This window comes from Neolamprologus multifasciatus, chromosome 9, assembly GCF_963576455.1.
Source record: "Neolamprologus multifasciatus chromosome 9, fNeoMul1.2, whole genome shotgun sequence".
Lineage (NCBI taxonomy): Eukaryota > Metazoa > Chordata > Actinopteri > Cichliformes > Cichlidae > Neolamprologus > Neolamprologus multifasciatus.
Genome location: NC_140447.1, coordinates 25,236,828 through 25,254,434, shown reverse-complemented (window position 1 = coordinate 25,254,434; position 17,607 = coordinate 25,236,828). Strand labels below are relative to the sequence as shown.

Here is a 17,607-nt window from a genome sequence, read left to right as displayed (position 1 = left end):
TGACTGTGAATCTGAAGGGCACTGCACACTCTTGTCGAACACAAGAAAGGAAAATGAAATAAAATAAACTGTATTCTTTATCTTCCTTTTTGACATTAATGGGAACATAACTCAAAAAAACAAACAAGATGCTGGATTTGACATGACCTAAAACTAGCAACTCAGTCAGAAATAAACCCATAAACCCAACAGGGATGTGTTTAAGGACAGCACAGATCAAGCGTGCAAAAGGCTCCCCCCCTCCCCAAATACACATTAGTACAATTGGACGTCTGACCAAAGGAGTCACCCTCTGGCTTTTTATCATTATGAATGAAGGTTTAAGGCATGTCTGCATTGACTTCACCTTTTAGAAACCAAAGATGCATTCATCCTTTATATACAGCATTTTTTCCATAATTGAATTAGCACTGTATGTACACGTGTAAGCAGCGGATATAAAACTATAAAACATATAATTAGATTTTAGGGGAAAAAAAATCCTACTGAGGAAGAACTGGAAGCTGAAAATGACTAGATGAGCAGGTAGCTGCTCACCAGTAGTAATCAGAAAAGGCGGCACGCTACAATCACCTGGTCAAATATGAGAAGTGTTGGTTTTCAAAAGATCACCATTAAAAACACATCAACGTTGAATCATCCAAAATGCCCCAAGACCAAAGAGCATGCTTTTAACTTTCAAAGCATTACATAACAAGAAGAAACAACTCACCCTACCCTTACAAATAAAAAGGTGAATTCACATTCACTGTGAATTCACATGCGCTGTACAAGTTGTGTACAGCGCTTTGAGTGCTCAGAAAGAGTAGAAAAGCGCTATATAAGAACCAGTCCATTTACCATTTACCATTTACATTAACGAGATACAGTTTTAGCCTTCACCGTCATCTTGACATAAACTTAATGACATTAATGAGGCCATGTTCTTTTCAGCCCAAATAAAAATTGTTTTCAATCAATCCAAGTACCAATCAGCAGTGCCAAGACATAACTACTTTGTTAAGTAGTCACAAAGAAAAACAGACCTACAAAAATGTAAAAACGGCTTAAAAAGGGTTGAACTGCAATCAGAAATGTGCACAGCAATGCAATTAAGGGCTGCATTCAATCAATCTTAAAGTGCATCTGGCCTCTTGACTGTGCTGATTAGATGTTAAAAAGGGGTCTTTTATTCAGAAAAAGACATTTAGAATCAAGTAAGATGAAACTTTTATGCTATATAATCCTAAAAGAGGAAACTGAGAACATGCAACGCATGATAAAATGTTGCACTACATGTTATAATTTTAAGTGACAGAAGAGTAGGGTTCATTCTTCTTACACCCATCCTTTGATTATGACTGTAGTTCCTTTAACCTGAAAGGATACTTGCAGAAGGTTTCTAGGAATACAGGAAGGTCCAGGTGGAGGAATCCAAAGCGGGGGACAAAGTTAGTCAGACTCACTGTGGAAATAAGAAAACACAAGATATATAGGTCCTCCGTTTGATCCACTGAACACTTTATGAATCTTAAATATGAGCTGAGAAAACATCCAGGCTCTTCGTGATTACTCCCTCAGCCTTGCCCAGAGTCAGTTCAACATCCACAGAACACTGTAAACACCAATTACTTGCTTATTACAGTAAATGCAGTTGCTTATTACAAGTTTGAAACTGAAAACACAAGATTTAAACAAATGATATGTTCAACAGACGGTTGCTTCAGCTAATTATGTCCTACATTCACAAATGGAGGTAACATAAGTGTACGTACCTGCATACTGCAGGTGTGGCGGATATCCCACGAACAGCATGTGCGTGTTGGGAGGGTGTGTGACACGGATGAAGCGAGTCTGGTTCTCCAGAGAAGGCGTGACGCAAATGCTGGCAGTGTGGGAATGTGCAGCACAGTCGTCATCTGTATGACACACTCGCGTTCCCGTCACCATCTTACGTACTGGCATGCAGGCGTACTGAAGCCACAGGATTACACAAAAAACACAGGAAGTAAAAAACTGACTTTCGGTTACTCTATGCAGCTTTTCTCCATGTTAGCTAGCTTCTGTTTCCGCCATTAACACCCATTAATTTTGGTATGGTGTCTTTTTCCATACAAAGCACGATTGCACAAACACTTTCAGCTTGTATTTCAAACTGTATATCTAATTATTCTTTTCTGTAAATAAGGTTACATAGTGCAACTTATGAAAGCGCCCCCATTTGAGACTGGGAGGAGACACTGGCATTGCAGCTTGAATGCAATGAATAGAGAGCAGCACAAAATAGGAGATGATTATTTTTGGTGACTACAACTCAACTCATGACATCCCCTAACACAGACATTTCAGAAATACACTTAGCAGGCACTTTGATAGGTAGAGCTGTTCAGCTACTGGTTAATGCAAATATCTAATTAGCCAATCATATGGCAGAATGGGTAAGAAAGGTGATTTAAGTGTCATGGTTATGGCATGGTTATGGGGTCAGGTGGGCTGGTATGAGTATTTCAGAAACTGCTGATCTACTTGGATTTTCCCACACAACCATCTGTATGACTTTCTGATCTGAAGAAGAGAAAACATCCACTCAGCTGCAATTCTCTGGGTAAAAATTACATTTTGAGGTCAGAGAAGAATGGCCAGTGTGTTTTGATCTATAGAAAATGCAACAGTAACTCAAATAAATACGTAATAGAACCAAGGTATGCAGAAGAGCATACCTTGAAGCACATGGGCAGAAGACCACACAGAGTCCTATTCTTGTCTGCTAGAATTTGCACAGGCTGACCAAAAGTGGACAACAGAAGATTGGAAAAGACAGCTCGGTTTGTTCCGCTTAGATGTCTGCTACGTGTATTTTGTTTGTTTTTTTGTAAGCGGAATTTAATTTTTTAGCAAATGCAAACAGGAAGTATTCAATCATAATTTTCTTATTGTGAGCAAACAGCCAGACTCAGAGGCTATCCTTCACACTGCAGGCCTTGAAGCCAAATTTGTTTGAATACTGAAAAACCTTTATTAATTTTATTAAGTCCCTTTACAGCAAGCAACATCTTACCGTTTAGGCAGCATTGCAAGTGTCAGGCAAGATTATGTAACAATAAAACAGTACTGATAATTGACAGCTGTCATTGGGGGAAACATCTAACTCACCAGAATTTATGAAATAAATGTATCAGAATTCGAACTTTAATTGTTGGTGTTCATGTTCATTTCCTCCAGATGGGGGTTTGGAAAATGCCCCGCAGCCACAAGAACATCAACAAAACCTTAATGTATACAACAGTAACAACATAAATAGAAATGACAGGGAAGGGGCTTTCCTACACAGAGATTTTTGTGACCTCCACCCAAAGAGGTTTTAGCCACAAGTGGTTGGGGTTTCATTTACTCTAGCAACGTTGATCTTTTTGCTCAGCAAATGGTAAAAAACAAAACACAACACATATCTGTGTGATATGGAGCACCTAACTCATTGCCTTGAGAGCCAAAGGCCTATTGTACATCAGCAAAAAATCCCAACATACCTATGTTACTGTACACCATCCATCCATCCATCCATTCGCTTCCGCTTATCCTTTTCAGGGTCGCGGGGGCGCTGGAGCCTATCCCAGCTGTCATTGGGCGAGAGGCGGGGTACACCCTGGACAGGTCGCCAGTCTGTCGCAGGGCACCTAATGGCAATTTGGATTATCTAATTAACCTATCCCCACAAACTGCATGTCTTTGGATGGTGGGAGGAAGCCGGAGTACCCGGAGAGAACCCACATAAACACGGAGAGAACATGCAAACTCCACACAGAAAGACCCCGGCCTGATGGTGGAATTGAACTCAGGACCTTCTTACTGTGCAGCAACAGTGCTAACCACCGTGTTACTGTACACATTCAGGATAATTTACTGTAGAGGTAAGCAGACAAGACAAGAATAAGCCTTAACCGCTGCTGTGTTACCAACATTTGGTGGCACATCAGTCCAGACAGAGCTGTGGGTGGTGACAGGCAAGGAAAAACAAAACCCAGAAAAAAACTGAAAAATTTCAATCTCATTGTCCCAACAGGGGTCATAAAACCAGCTCTCTCGTGTAAAGCAGCCCTCGAATGCAGATGCTCAAGCTCTGTCACTCTGGGGCAAAACCAATCAGATTTGGGTCAATTCAGCATATAAGGTTGACACAGAGTAATCTTCAATCGCAAGAACAAAATGTAACAGAGGTGGCATAAAAACCCACAGAAGAACTGTGGCTACTCAAGAAAATAAGGCAATAAGAAGAACTGGTAATGTAGACAAAGTGTGCTCACACCAAATGCTAATAGAAATCCTAACTTTACTCGAACAGTGTCAAACTTTTTTCACAGCACCGCAGCTGAAAACTCATGGAAAGTCACACATGGAAATAAAAGGGAAGTGAACAAAGGAAGTAATATAAATATCCGCGACTGTCTAAAAGGTTTTGAGACCTGTTTGTGTGACTAACCAGCCACAAAAAGCCCCCACATCTGTCAGTGAGTGTGTGTCACCTCTCTCTCTCTGCTGCTCCTGCCCTGTGGCTTAATGTAAGAGAAGCAGAGGTCGGTCAGGCTGTTGTTGCTGCAGCAGTCCATTGTTCCATCCAGACGCTTGAAAGCTACAGGGGGGAGAGAAACGGATGGAAAATATAGCACAACTCTGAAAAGAATCTTAAAAATAGATGTTCTGTTAGTAAGTAGACTCGAAATGGATGATTAGATAAAATAACACAATATCACACCATTTATTAGATGCCTAAAAAGTCTTCTGGACTCCTTAAAAGGTCATTGGCTTAACTCTGCATAGTAAAAAGCACATTAATCTGGTGTGCTTCAGGCGAAAAACCCCAAAGACTCTGTTCTGCATATCTAATATGACAATAATTACTAATGCCAGAGTAAGAAGAGTATCATAAGCAAAATCCCCAGTGATAACTTGTTTCAGCTTATTTTCGATAACCATCCAAGACACAGACTTTGAAAGACAAAGGACAAAAAAATGACATAAATGTCTGATCTCTAAGCTGTTATGTCAATAAAAAAATTTTAGGACTATAATAGAAAATTAACATTAAGGGCATCTGCTCCTAAATCAAATGTGCCACTTGAGTAAATTCTAGACCACAGAGAAGCAGCAGGAGCTAGGATTGGCCAGCTGTTACACAATTACCTCCCACATGAGTTGACACTTGGCCAATCGGAGCTCCTGTTGCTGCTCTGTAACTGTGACCCCGTTTAATATTTAAGTGGCCCACTGTAGTGATGACAAAACAAGGTCAATTAATGTTTAAATCAAGTGATTAATGAAGTCGTTTAATAGCTGCCTTTTGAAAGACGTTAATTTATGATGCTATTACGATTTAATACAGTCAAGTCTCCAGGTAGAGGTACTCAGCTAGCTCTTTATGAGGCGTACATACAAAACTATGAAATAATATGGGTTTCTTATGTCTTGATACAGCAAGTCCGGTGGCCTTGCTGAACAAATTCCTCACCCACCTCGCCCATGAGCCCAGCTGGGCTGCAGGCTGGCGACAGGGACGCAGTATCCCGTCTGTGGTGTGTGAGCGAGGTGAGACAGGCAGCTGGTCCAGTCCTCCACTCCCCTGACGGGACAGTCTTCCAGGCCTGTCACTATGTCCCCAACTGACAGACCCCTGGGACCGTCAGCTGCAGAGCTCTGGACCAAATACACACGCAGACATAAATCTTGATTTAAATGGGCAAAAGGTCACACAAGTGAAATCTGATGGCTTCAGTCCTGCAAGCTTGCAATAGTTGGGAAACTCAGAGAGGGCACAGATTGACAAATACAATAAGCTCTTGAGCAACAGTCACCAACTGTGGCTACACTGCTGCAGCATAAATACATTAATGAAATCATAAATGATTAAGTCATAAAATTTAAAAAAGTATTTACTGTGGATTTAAGTGGGGAGGATGAGCTCATAAGTCACATAGCCTAAGCAAAGAAATCTAGTGGTAATGTAGCTGATACTATTGTGCTGTTTGTCAGATGGCAATGGGGCTGGTTATTATCTCCTTTGGGCTCTGGTCAAACACCTCGCTTCATCAGTATCAGCGACACACAGGAACTAGTGACGTTCTGGGTGGTTTTATGCACCCACTGCAGGGTATTCCTGTTCTGACCATACAAAGCGCACATTCCAGACTGCAGAGCTTCCAGTTAGCCTTCTACTCCCCCTCTGCGGACGTTTACAAGAACTTAACACATGAATTTAGCCTGGTTTTGCTTTTTCTGACCCTTCTTTCCTGGTTGGAGATTAGTGATAGTCAGTATTCTGGTCATTGTTCAAGTATTTTAAATGCTGCTACACTGACAAGCAGATAAAGCACCCTACATGGATTTTTAAAGTGGATTAAATGAGCTAATAAAGGGACACTAGCAGTGGTAAAGAACATATAAAGAGCATAGACTCCAACTACAGACTCGGCTATAACTATATTTTACTTAACTATTTACTACAGGGGGATTATGTATTGTTCTGAGTGTGTGCTTTTATTTGTTTCATGCTTTTATTTTTTGTTTCATGACAAAACTGAAGTGTTCTGTCTGAAAAATCAGTAGATGTAAACATATATAAAGGCTCAATTAGCCCAAAATAACATTATTGATGATAATATTATTAGTAGTAATATTATTAAGCTGTTCACCTGATGTACTTCACCTCCAATGGTAAACAGAGGTGTGTTTTGTAGCTTTTCTTATCTTAAATCAACAACAATCATCATTGATTGTAATCTGGCTGATGATGTAATAGCATTATGCAGCATTAAAGCAGTGGTTTATTTCAGTGTTTATTTGATTAATTTATGACAATGACATTCTCACCTCAGACAGAAAATAAAACATTCAGCGAGTTTGTTGCTCACAGGCTTCACATCAGTTCAGTTTGGGACAGAGGCAGGGCAGCTTTCTGCTAAGCTCAGCTAAAATTAATTCATGTAGAGGTACGACGGATTTGCTATCACGTCAACCTACCCTTTACCTGATATGTGAAACTGAGGCACTGACCTGCACAACCTCTGTGACCAGCGCTCCAGCTCCGGTGGCGTACATGGGAAACAGGAGGAGAGGCAACAGGAAGAGAAAGGCCAACGCTGCCAAACACAGAACAAAGTTGTGCCACACACCTGGAAAGAGAAGACAAAAATTTTTTTTTGTTGTTTTTCCTCATTTTTATTTTCGTTTGAGTTGTGTAGTTTTGCTTTTCAAACTTTGGTTTAATCACGTTAAAAACAATATTGTCAACAACAAGTCGATCTATAGGTGAAAATCTTCATTTCAGTTCTGTGCTGCTGTGGTTTTTCTTCACCCCACAAGCCATCAGCTAGCAACACAGCTAACATAGCACAGAGGAAGCTAACAGTAGGATATTGGCATTTTGGAGGCATTTTACACCAACAGCTGCTGTTTGCACTTACATAAAAAAAAAAAACTTCTGCAAACATACAAACTGTGATCAAAGTAAGCAGACATGACTGAAAAGATCAGATGACTATGCTCACTATCATTTACTTTCACTCTTGTCATGTTCGAGTCTTTACACGTGAAGCTAGTAGGACCCTAGTTTGGTGTAACACCTGTCAGTAAGCTTTTATTACACTTATGTTAACATAAAATGTTGTTGTCACCGCAATTAAATATGATTCCACTGCAGCTGTTTCCTGTCAGCTGCACACCTGCTGCAGTTTGCGGCCTCATGACTCTCACTTTGATCCAAAATAAGATCAGTGACAATAAATTAGTTGAACAACACAAATACATTATTTTTCCCCCATTGTATTTCTCCTGGACCTGTTTTCATTTATTATTTCACTGTTTAAGTCGAATTTGATGTTTTTTTCCATATATCTATCTCTCTATATATATATACCCAGAAGGGCTGTTTGAGATAACGATATATATCGGATGACGATATAAAAACGTCTGTGTTTCATTTTATGCTATCCTTTGTTTCGTGGTGTCACAAAATAAACTCTTTACGGCAATATTTTTTTCATCGTTTTGATGGTCACTGTAGTGGCTATATTAATTTCTTAAAGTTCTCTCTTTCTCTTATATTTTATATAACCACACTACAGACGGACAAGCAGCTGTTTTTATGCTTGTGGTTAGCAACAACGACGGTAACAGCATCGCGTGTCCGCTTGTTTATCTTCCACATAAACCTTTCACAATAAAGCTCAAGATCCTGTTGAGACTTTTCAAAATAAACTGAATCACGTGAAAGAGCAGATTATTTACAGATGAGAAGTAAAAATGCATCGGTTAAAACACTCGACTCCAGCTACATGACGCGCAGCTGGAAACACTTCCTGCAAGACGAGCTGCCCGAGATTCACAGAATTTACAGAAAATGTTACATTTTTGTTTTTTATATCGTTATCAGGACGATAGAATTCTTATATCGGGATATGAGATTTTGGTCATATCGCACAGCCCTAATACCCAGTCTTTTTCTCACAGTGAGACATACAGATTATTAATTTAACAGCGTTATTGGATAGGAACTCTGTATTGGCAGACACTTGAAGCCAAAGTCTCCATTTCGAATTGGAAGTGGTGGAAGACAGGTTCTCACATTTTCCAGCCAGCTGCTGCAGTAATTACTCCTTCTAAATCAAATCAAGTGGACATATGACTGTTAAATTGCCTCAATGTCTGAACTTTAAATGGCTATAACTACAAGCTCTTGTATTCGTTTTAATTTCTTACTATTTTATCTTAAAGGATCACTGATTAAGTACATAGAAAGGGAAGTTTCTGTTTGTCCAATGGTTCAAAGAAAACTGTAGTGCACCTGCTATTTTCTATGAACAAAAAAATTAAATATTGAGGGCAGGATATGCTCGGTTTCAGACTTTTTTTTGGGGGGGGGGGGGGGGGGGGGTCTTAATTATGTCACAGACAGATATCCCATATATGGTCATCACAGCTGTTGCTGAGTGTGCAGATGCCCCACCCACATGCCGTTAAACCCTTCTGTCAATGGCAAAGTACATTGAAACTGGAGGTTTTTGTTTCACAGCTCATTTCAGACATCTAATCAACTGATAGTGTAAAAATAGCGATTATTTGGTCTACTGATGTTGAAATGCCACTCTATCAGGACACAAGATTATAAATGTGAATAACAGACCACCGTTTAAAAAAAAACACATAAAATATTGCAAACCTGATGCAATTTCATTTTCCTTACAAAATCACTCTGCACTAAAAAGACTGGCTAACGAGTGTCTCTCTTTGACCTACAAAGGAAGAACTCCAAATATAAGAAGAAATACTAATATCTTGCTCATGTAGTGAGCACATCACTTTGTGGACAACAATAGTCTTTTCATCCTTCGCATCCTTCAAAAAGCTTAGACTAAAACATCCTTCGTAATGTCAGGATTGTATGGTAAAGTTTTGCTGCTGCTGTAATAACCACCTGCGTGTTTGCCACATATTCTGAATGTAGGATCTCATGCCACAACAGTAACCACGGCTCACTAAAAATAGCAGTCTATACCATCTTAATTATGCAAGAGAACTAAGCCAGTCTCCCAAAAACCACGGGAGGAAACGTTGCATGGCCTGATGAGGTCAAAGCACTCAACGGTATCACTCAAACATAGTGATGGTGACATAGACAGAGGCAGACTCTGTGGTCAGGGGGAAGTTAAAAACATGGTATTTTGAGAAAAAACCTTTTTGACAAAAAAGGAAAAAACTGATTTTTAATGTACAGCTGGAAAATGCACTACATCTTAAAAAAAAAAAAAAGTCAATGTCTGCCCTACAGGCAAAAAAGAAAAAAGGAAAAGCTTCATGCAGTGTATTTCAAATATTGATATATGCAGTAAACAAACTATTAAAGTTTCAGCACCTATCTCTACAGGAATAAATAATAAACATGTTATGTCTGACAACCCCCCTTGCACGCAGGGCAATCTCGGCTGTGGACAGCGAGAGAAAAAAAACAAACACAGCACGCTATTACGTCACCACCCTCCTAATGGGAAAAGCATCTCTCTCACTTTGTCACGTGAACTGACTGAACGTCTCAGTTTTGCATCTGGAGTCCCCACCAAGTTATTTTCTTCTCAGCAAAGCCTGAGGGAATTTTTCTCACTTGATAGGTAAAGACAAAGACTGTTTCACGACAGCTCTTCACTGCCCTCTAAAGGCTGCAAACAGCAAAGGGAAATCCAGCAGTATGGAATTTTGCCAGCTGTACCGTAATCTGTATGGAGCTCAGCCTCGACCAGACCAGCGTGACATTTCCAAGGCTGGAAAAATTATTCATAGCATCGCCACACTCTGAATTAAGGTGTGGCTCTGTTTACCTGAGTGCTCTTGTTCTGTTCTACTCTTGCACTTTTACTCCATGTCTTCAATCTATAAAATGTGGAAATGATTAAGTGCAAAAATAAATTAAAAAATTAATCCAATTTTCAAGTAATTTCGTCTTTGACTGAATCATTAAAATTCTCTAATAAAGCGACAAAATGTCACAAAGCAGGAAGAATGTCAGAACCTTTTTTCTCCTAAATTATATTTTTACTGCAATAACAGGCCTCATTCCCCCATTTTTATAGCTACAACCTTTCTTCATTATATTGAGAAATGCTTTCATTAAGATAGGGTGATTGGGATTTTGCATTAAACTGCCTGACAGAATAATTGCTTCAGAATTGACCAAATACAAGTCAGAAGCAATACAAAGACAATAGAATAAATAATCCTAGAACACAACATCAAACATCACATGTAGTACAGTATGCATGGCCCAGCTAACAATTTCTCTACATAATGAGTGCATCAACTTTATTCAACTGATAATACCTTCATAATTTTACTAATGTAAGTATTTAAATCTAATACACATTAGCCAGACCTTTGTATTGATAAGGCTATTACACATGTATAGTACTGGGCAGGTTTCACCTTGTTGTCCAAGTTTTTTTTGGGCAGGGGTTAGACACTGGCTGCTATTTCCACTCATTTTCAATCCAGTCCTTGTACTGGACCCATTTCCAGGAGAATCTTATTTAATAGTTTGTATTTTAAATTTCATAAGCCATTTAGCACTGACCTATGAATAATTCAAGCACAAAAAAGGCATCTAATTCAAGTGATGAACCCATTCCATTTACACATATTAGACAATTTAGCAAAGAACCCATTTTAAATTGTATCACCTTCAGCCTAGGTGATTCCTAAAGAACTACTAGCTGAAAACTTACCATCTCTCAGCAGTGTGTGAATCATGGTTGATTCCCATACTGCCCAATTCAATTCAATTTGATTTATACAGCACCAAATTACAACAATAGTCGCCTCAAGGTGCTTTATATTGTAAGGTAGAACCTACAATAATACATACAGAGAAAAACTCAACAATCATATGACCCCCTACTAGCAAGCACTTTGGCGACAGTGGGAAGGAAAAACTCCCAAAGCCTCATCAGAAATGGTTTCAGTGGATAGGTGGCTGTGACGAAGGTATTCTTAAGTTAACAAAGAGAAAAGATGAGGTCTGCCAAAGTATACAAGAACTGCACTGAAAATCGGCAGCAACAGGTTTAATGAAGTGATGAATCTAAATTCAGAACTTATTGGTTCAAACTTCAAACTTGTTATCAACATATGCATGGGGACATAATAGTGAGTATCTGAAGCCATCACTAAAACACGGTGGAGACTCGGTCATAGTTTGGGGCTGCATTTCAGCCAGTGATGTCAGAGATCTTGTCCAAATTGATGAACACAGAAAGAAACCAGCAGATTTTGATCCACCATGCAAAACCATCTGAAAAATCATCTGCCTGGCGGGCATTATGATGGAGGGAATGCGATACCTAAGGCTTGAGTAACATAGACCTAGACACCAGTCAACAACGAGGTGGATGAGTGGCTGCTGGAGGTTGGCTTGCTGTCATTGGGTGACACTGGTCACAGACAGGTATACGGTTGCTTGCAGATTGCTGTGGCCGCTCGCCGTTTGCACAGAAGATGCTGACTCCTCTGCAAACACTTTACTACCAAGAAGCATTAAAACTAAAGTGCGATACAAACTGCAAACTAAGAACATTTGCCTTCAAATTGAAAGTTTCGCCTCTCTACTGAAAATAACACATTTAAATAAACTTTTACTTTTAAGGTTGAGAGTAGTTGGCAAGTGTTTGCAGACTAGTCAGCATCTTTCATACAAGCTAAAGTTAACCAAAGCAATCTGCTAGCAACCGTATACCTGTTTGTGACCAATTTCACTTAACAGCAGCAAGCAACCTCCAGCAACCACTCATCAAACAGACCTGTGGATACTCCAAGTGTTAGGTTTTGTAATGTTGATTGTCATTTATGCTTAGAAATATCTACTTATATATGCTTAGAGTTTTATAATTAGTTTTAGATTGGTAGAGGTGTTTAAATAATTGTGTAGTGATAGGATGTGTGATCTTTAGCAGGCTGCAAAGGCTTGGTGTGCATTCCAGAGTGTTCTGGAATCCACACCTACATCCTGGGAGCATGGGAGGAGGTCGTACCTTGTTTTATTGTTTTATGGCAGGATAAACGTAGATATATCTGTTTTAGTCTGAGTGCCTTTTGTTTAGATGAACTGGTGGACTTTCCAGACCAGTAGGTTTAGGGAAGTCATTTATGGGGTCATACTCTGACCCCACACACACACACACGCACAGTATTCTTTGTTATATGTTAATGACCCTATGCATATTCATGTAACCACAATAAAAGGAGTGCTATGGGGAACCTGGCTGAGAGTCTGATGGAGGTCAAGTGGTGGAACGACACTTGGCTCCAGGCAGGTCTCCCTCATGCATGAGTAACATGAAGAACTTTGCCTACTTTGGGTCTTGCTTTGCTGTGTAATTATATTGTCTTCAACGTTCCAGCGAATAGGTTTAAGCTACAAACCTATCATTAATTGGTCCTTCGATGCCGGATCCCTGGAGTCGACATTCACCGAGGGGAGGAGAGACACACTGAAAGACTGACGTCAGCCAGGAAGTTCCTGTGGATGAACTGTCTGTCTTTCCTCCTCGATGAATGACGATCGGCGGGATCCGAGGCTGATATTACACGCTAAGCAACACCAAGTAAGTTCCTAGAGCCCGACTCTATAACCGTGTGGTTGTGCAGTCTCCGCCACTTTGTGAGGCGTTGAGAAGTTCGCTACTTTGTGGAGCGATACGTGAGTTTTTCGCTGCTTTGTGGAGCGATAAGTGAGTTTTTCGCTGCTTTGTGGAGCGATAACTGAGTTCCTCGCTGCTTTGTGGAGCGAGAGGTGAGTTCTCCGCCGCTTTGTGGGGCGTTGAGAAGTTCCGCGGGGTCCAGACTGTGCTGGACAATAGGCCTATTTTGTGTTGTTGTTGTTGTGTTTGAGTGTGTTTGTGTGAGTGGGTGCGGAGCAGAACATGTGGTCTGTGACACAGGCTCTTGTTGTTATCATGGGTTCCTAAGCAACCAAGAGTGCGTCAGAGGGTGACAGATGTTTATGCTGGACTTTGGCAGCGCAAAGTATTTAAATAAAAGAGAGCGACGACTCCTTAGCTGCACGGGTACACGCGAGCACGGTCGCGCGGGTTTCACGCGGACTTGAGCTGTGCGGTTAATCGCAGGCTTATAAACAAAAGAGAGCGACGCCTATGCCGTGCGGGTTCACGCAGGCTGGGGAAAGTTAAAGGCCTATTTGTGTTGTTTGTGTACGTCTGTGTCAGTTTTTAAAAGTAATCTGCATTAAGCTTAGGGTTGCTCAAATTCGGTACAATGACATATGAGATGAAGTGATATAGGTAAATATTTTAACTAATTACGTGCATAGAGGCACTTGACCTGTCTGAAAAACTGTCATCCTAATATGAGCCATTGTTGAGATATAGAGCACACCTATGAAAACAACTAATATGCTGAACCCTGTATGAAACATCTAAAAGTACATGATGGAGAAGCTGAATTGAATATGAAAGTGCAAGTCTTTGCCACTGTGGGGCAAAGCACGCAACCACTGTGTGAGGTTGTGTTGTGGTCTCTTCTGAGCTGATGAGCAAGCTACACATTATCAGATCAGGAGCTGGCTGAGAACTCTTCAAAGAGAAGGAAACAGAACTATGATAACTGTGATAACTGGAGTGTGCAGAGTTTCCGTGAGCAGTTTTCCTGCATCTTGACTCATGTGTGTAGAGTGTTCATAGCATCAGCATCATGTTTTTGTTTATTTGTTTTGTTGGGTTAAAAAATAGTTAAATAAACTTGTGATCATATTTATGGATCACCATGGCACATGCCATTGGCCAAATGATTTATTTACGCGGATGAAAAAAGTGAGTGTGAATGTGTCTGACGTCACAGTGTTTTTGCGCGCTGTGTAAAAGTAATTGCCTCTGATTGTGAGAGCGGTGATTCTGCAGGTCACCAGCTATTAAAAAAAAAAAAAAAAAAAGAGTAGAAAAGAGACAAAATTTACATTGTAGATGAAAAATAATCATAGAAAAAAGGTTTTGTGTTGATCAGCCAAGAACAACTACAATCTCATTTTCTGCTTTTAAGAAAGGACTGTTCACAAAAACAGAGAGAGAGAGTTGTGTGTGTTGATTAAGCAGTGATAATAATAATGAAAATGTCTTAGTTTGTCACTTTCAGGTGACAAGCAGACCTGAATCAATTTTCCACATGCAGCGGTCGGAAGAAAGTTATAGTTTAACATCATTGGAAACATTCAGGCCAAGTTTTTGGCTAACTTATTTACAGCACCATGTGTCCCTCAATCTCACAAGCAAGCTCTCACTCCTCCCTGAAGACAAGGAATGCAGCTCCAAAGAGCAATGACATGGCAGATAAAGAGACAGCAGCAGAGTCCTGAGCAAAAACTCGCGAGCAAAGAGTCCCAGCAAGCAGCAGCAGTGTGGACAAACAGCATCAGAGAAGAAGAGCAAACCCATCATCCTGCCTGATTGGATGAATGGCACTGTGTTTCCAACAAGCTGCAAATTCACTGTGCATGTGACAAGAACATTTGAGGAGAACTGAGGAGACTGTTGGAGTTTGACATTTGCCACCTTTGGAGTAAAATGGCAAGAAGAGACAGTGAAACACAGGACAAAGCTGAAGGAGAACTGCCGGCTGTTGGACTGTTGAAGTGGGAGAGGACAACAGAGTGAGAGCAGTGGTGAGAACACATAGGAATTTTGTTGTTTAATATGGGAAATCAAACTTGGGGTTAGCAAACCTGGGGAAAAGAAAACTGACTGCTTAAGTTGGAAAGTTGTGAAGGAGTCTAAAACACTGCAAAAAAGAAACACACACAAGCAAAACATGCATTAACCCTACTAACACAAACACAAGAGAGCTCATGAAGATTAGACAACATCTTGAGCATGTGAGTCTGGTTATCATCTTGTCCAAGTCACCTCGTGTGATGCAAAGACCAGTGGACTCATAGCACATTAGTTAAGAAATTATCAAATAATAGCAGAGAAATGTGTAGGAAAGGCAGCTTTAAGATTGATTAAACCTGCCTAATAACACAAACACACATGCAATGAAAGTCAGCTTGTTATCTTTCATCAGTGTTAAAATAGTGTTAATTTAACAGACACTTGTTATCAAATGCTGAATTTATCCAATGCTGACAATTAACTCTCTAGGTTGCAGGACAACAGTTTAACTTTTGTGGGAAAAAAAAGATTCTGGTTTGAACAACCAGAAATCAGACAATAAATTTAGTTGTTACAGTAAATTGGGAGATGCTTCCTGCTTGATTGATGCAGAACAAATAATTTACTGTATGAGGGAAATTCTATTTTTGTGATAACATTTTGAACATGCATTTCTGTTGTCCTGTCATCTTAGTGGGTTAATAGCTGATATGCAAATTAGTTGATCGTTCTTAGATTAAGGAAAGGTGACTGAATTCTAGCACGAGTGAATGGGATGTGTTGGAGTTTGTTGTGTGTTGAGTGGAGGCTCTAAAACACTGAGTTTCCTGTTTTGATGTGCGAGTGAATCCTGCACCCAGATACACAACTCTGAATACGTCAGAACAAACTTCTTTTGTGAAGTGCATGACAACATGTCACGTGTTTTATGATGAAGGGAAAAAGGAAAACTGAATAAAATGGGTGTGTGTGGCCTAAATGAGTGAAAAGCACAGATCTGGGGATTAAACTCATAGCTAATAACATATTAGGGTTATGTTGTGTGTTGTGCAGCTGATGGTTGGTTTGGAGTGAATCTAGCTGATGATTTTTCTTTTGTTGTGAAGTTGAGCCTGCCAATTAGTATGATGGTATGATAAACCATGCTAATGGTATGATTTACCCTCCTGAGATGAGGAGCATGTGTCATGACTTAACAAGGCCTTTTTATTTTGATACTTTCACTGTGCACTGAAAGTTTTGTTCGATAATCTCTGTTTGAGCAGATCTGCACGATTAGAACAGAAAGCGCTGTACGACACGTCGTCGAGAAAATTGTTACAAGTGAGCTTCTCCACATTAAAATGGGCTCCGGAGAAAGTCACATATCTGGGACAATTAGAAAATGAGAGTCCCTGTCCAAAAAGGATTCAGCGAAGTAATCAGATCTAAAGTTCTTCTTTTTCTTTTTGAAATGACGTCATTTTGCTGAGAGTGGAAACGTAATGCGACGATCGATTCCACTATTAGCAAAGAAAGAAAGAATGAATGTATGAATGAGTGAAAGAGAAAAAAAACTGATTGGTAAAAGCTGACGAAAGCTGACAAGATTTTACTGATATAACACGACTGTGCGAAGTTAACCCCCACCTGACAAAAGGGTGGATGAATCTATGTGTTTTCTTTTACAGGAGCAGAAAGATGCCAGCAACATTCGAGGTTGCGTGATGATTTAACCTTTTAGGTGCCACTTTCTGTGTCTGTGCATCTACCAGGGGTGTTATTCACTACCTTGTGTTGCTCACAGAGGAAACTGTGAGAAAGAGTGTATACATCTGCGCAGCGCTAACATTTGCATTTTCTTTTCTACAGCATGAATTGATCATGTGATTTATACCAGGACAGCTGGTTAATGTTTTTCTACTACAGGATTTCTGGGTTTATGTGTGAAGAAAACTGTGTTTATAGGTTATGAGTGGTGATGCTGTTACACTGTGTTTTTGGGAAAATGTGAAGGTTACTTTGACAATGTGAATAACATGTGAGAAATTTCCTGTGTTGAAAACTAGTGTCACTTCTTTCCACAGCTATGGATGGCTAACTTTATGGTCTTTTTAGAGCACCTCTGGAACCTGTCGACCTGCGTCTGACCACCGGGATGGTCAATGTGTATTGCTAATGTTTGTTTTTCTAAGAGTACATGTAGAGGATTCGGCAGAAGCGGACAAGTGACATGAGAAAAACAAATACGTTTTTTGGGCTCCTAGTGATACGTGAGTGGAGTGACTTTGCTTAAGAGAAGTCACCGATTACATTAATATTAACTGAGCGCATGGGATGATCCATGTCTGAGGCAAATTATGGAAATAATTGTAGTTTTGAGAAAACCTGCACATGACACTTGTCTTGCTGATGTTGAATGCTTTATTACTCTTATGATACAATTATTTATAGG

The 17,607-nt window shown here is 40.0% G+C and overlaps 1 protein-coding gene and 1 long non-coding RNA gene across 2 annotated transcripts in view; one reads left to right on the top strand and one right to left on the bottom strand.

Annotated features, from left to right (window-relative positions):
• The window catches only part of mbtps2 (membrane-bound transcription factor peptidase, site 2), a 30,948-nt gene that overhangs the window by 2,018 nt on the left and 11,323 nt on the right, over positions 1-17,607 (bottom strand). Inside the window, exons 6-10 of the mRNA XM_085173284.1 lie at positions 7,024-7,142; positions 5,487-5,667; positions 4,500-4,606; positions 1,755-1,953; positions 1,369-1,444 (exon numbers count right to left, since the gene is read on the bottom strand). Of these exons, the coding sequence (XP_085029410.1) occupies positions 1,369-1,444; positions 1,755-1,953; positions 4,500-4,606; positions 5,487-5,667; positions 7,024-7,142 (682 nt within the window). The remainder of the gene's footprint in view (positions 1-1,368; positions 1,445-1,754; positions 1,954-4,499; positions 4,607-5,486; positions 5,668-7,023; positions 7,143-17,607) is intronic.
• Positions 12,332-16,424, top strand: LOC146511664 (uncharacterized). Its single transcript, XR_014876219.1, has 2 exons — positions 12,332-13,536; positions 13,638-16,424. It is a non-coding gene; the product is annotated as an uncharacterized LOC146511664 (long non-coding RNA).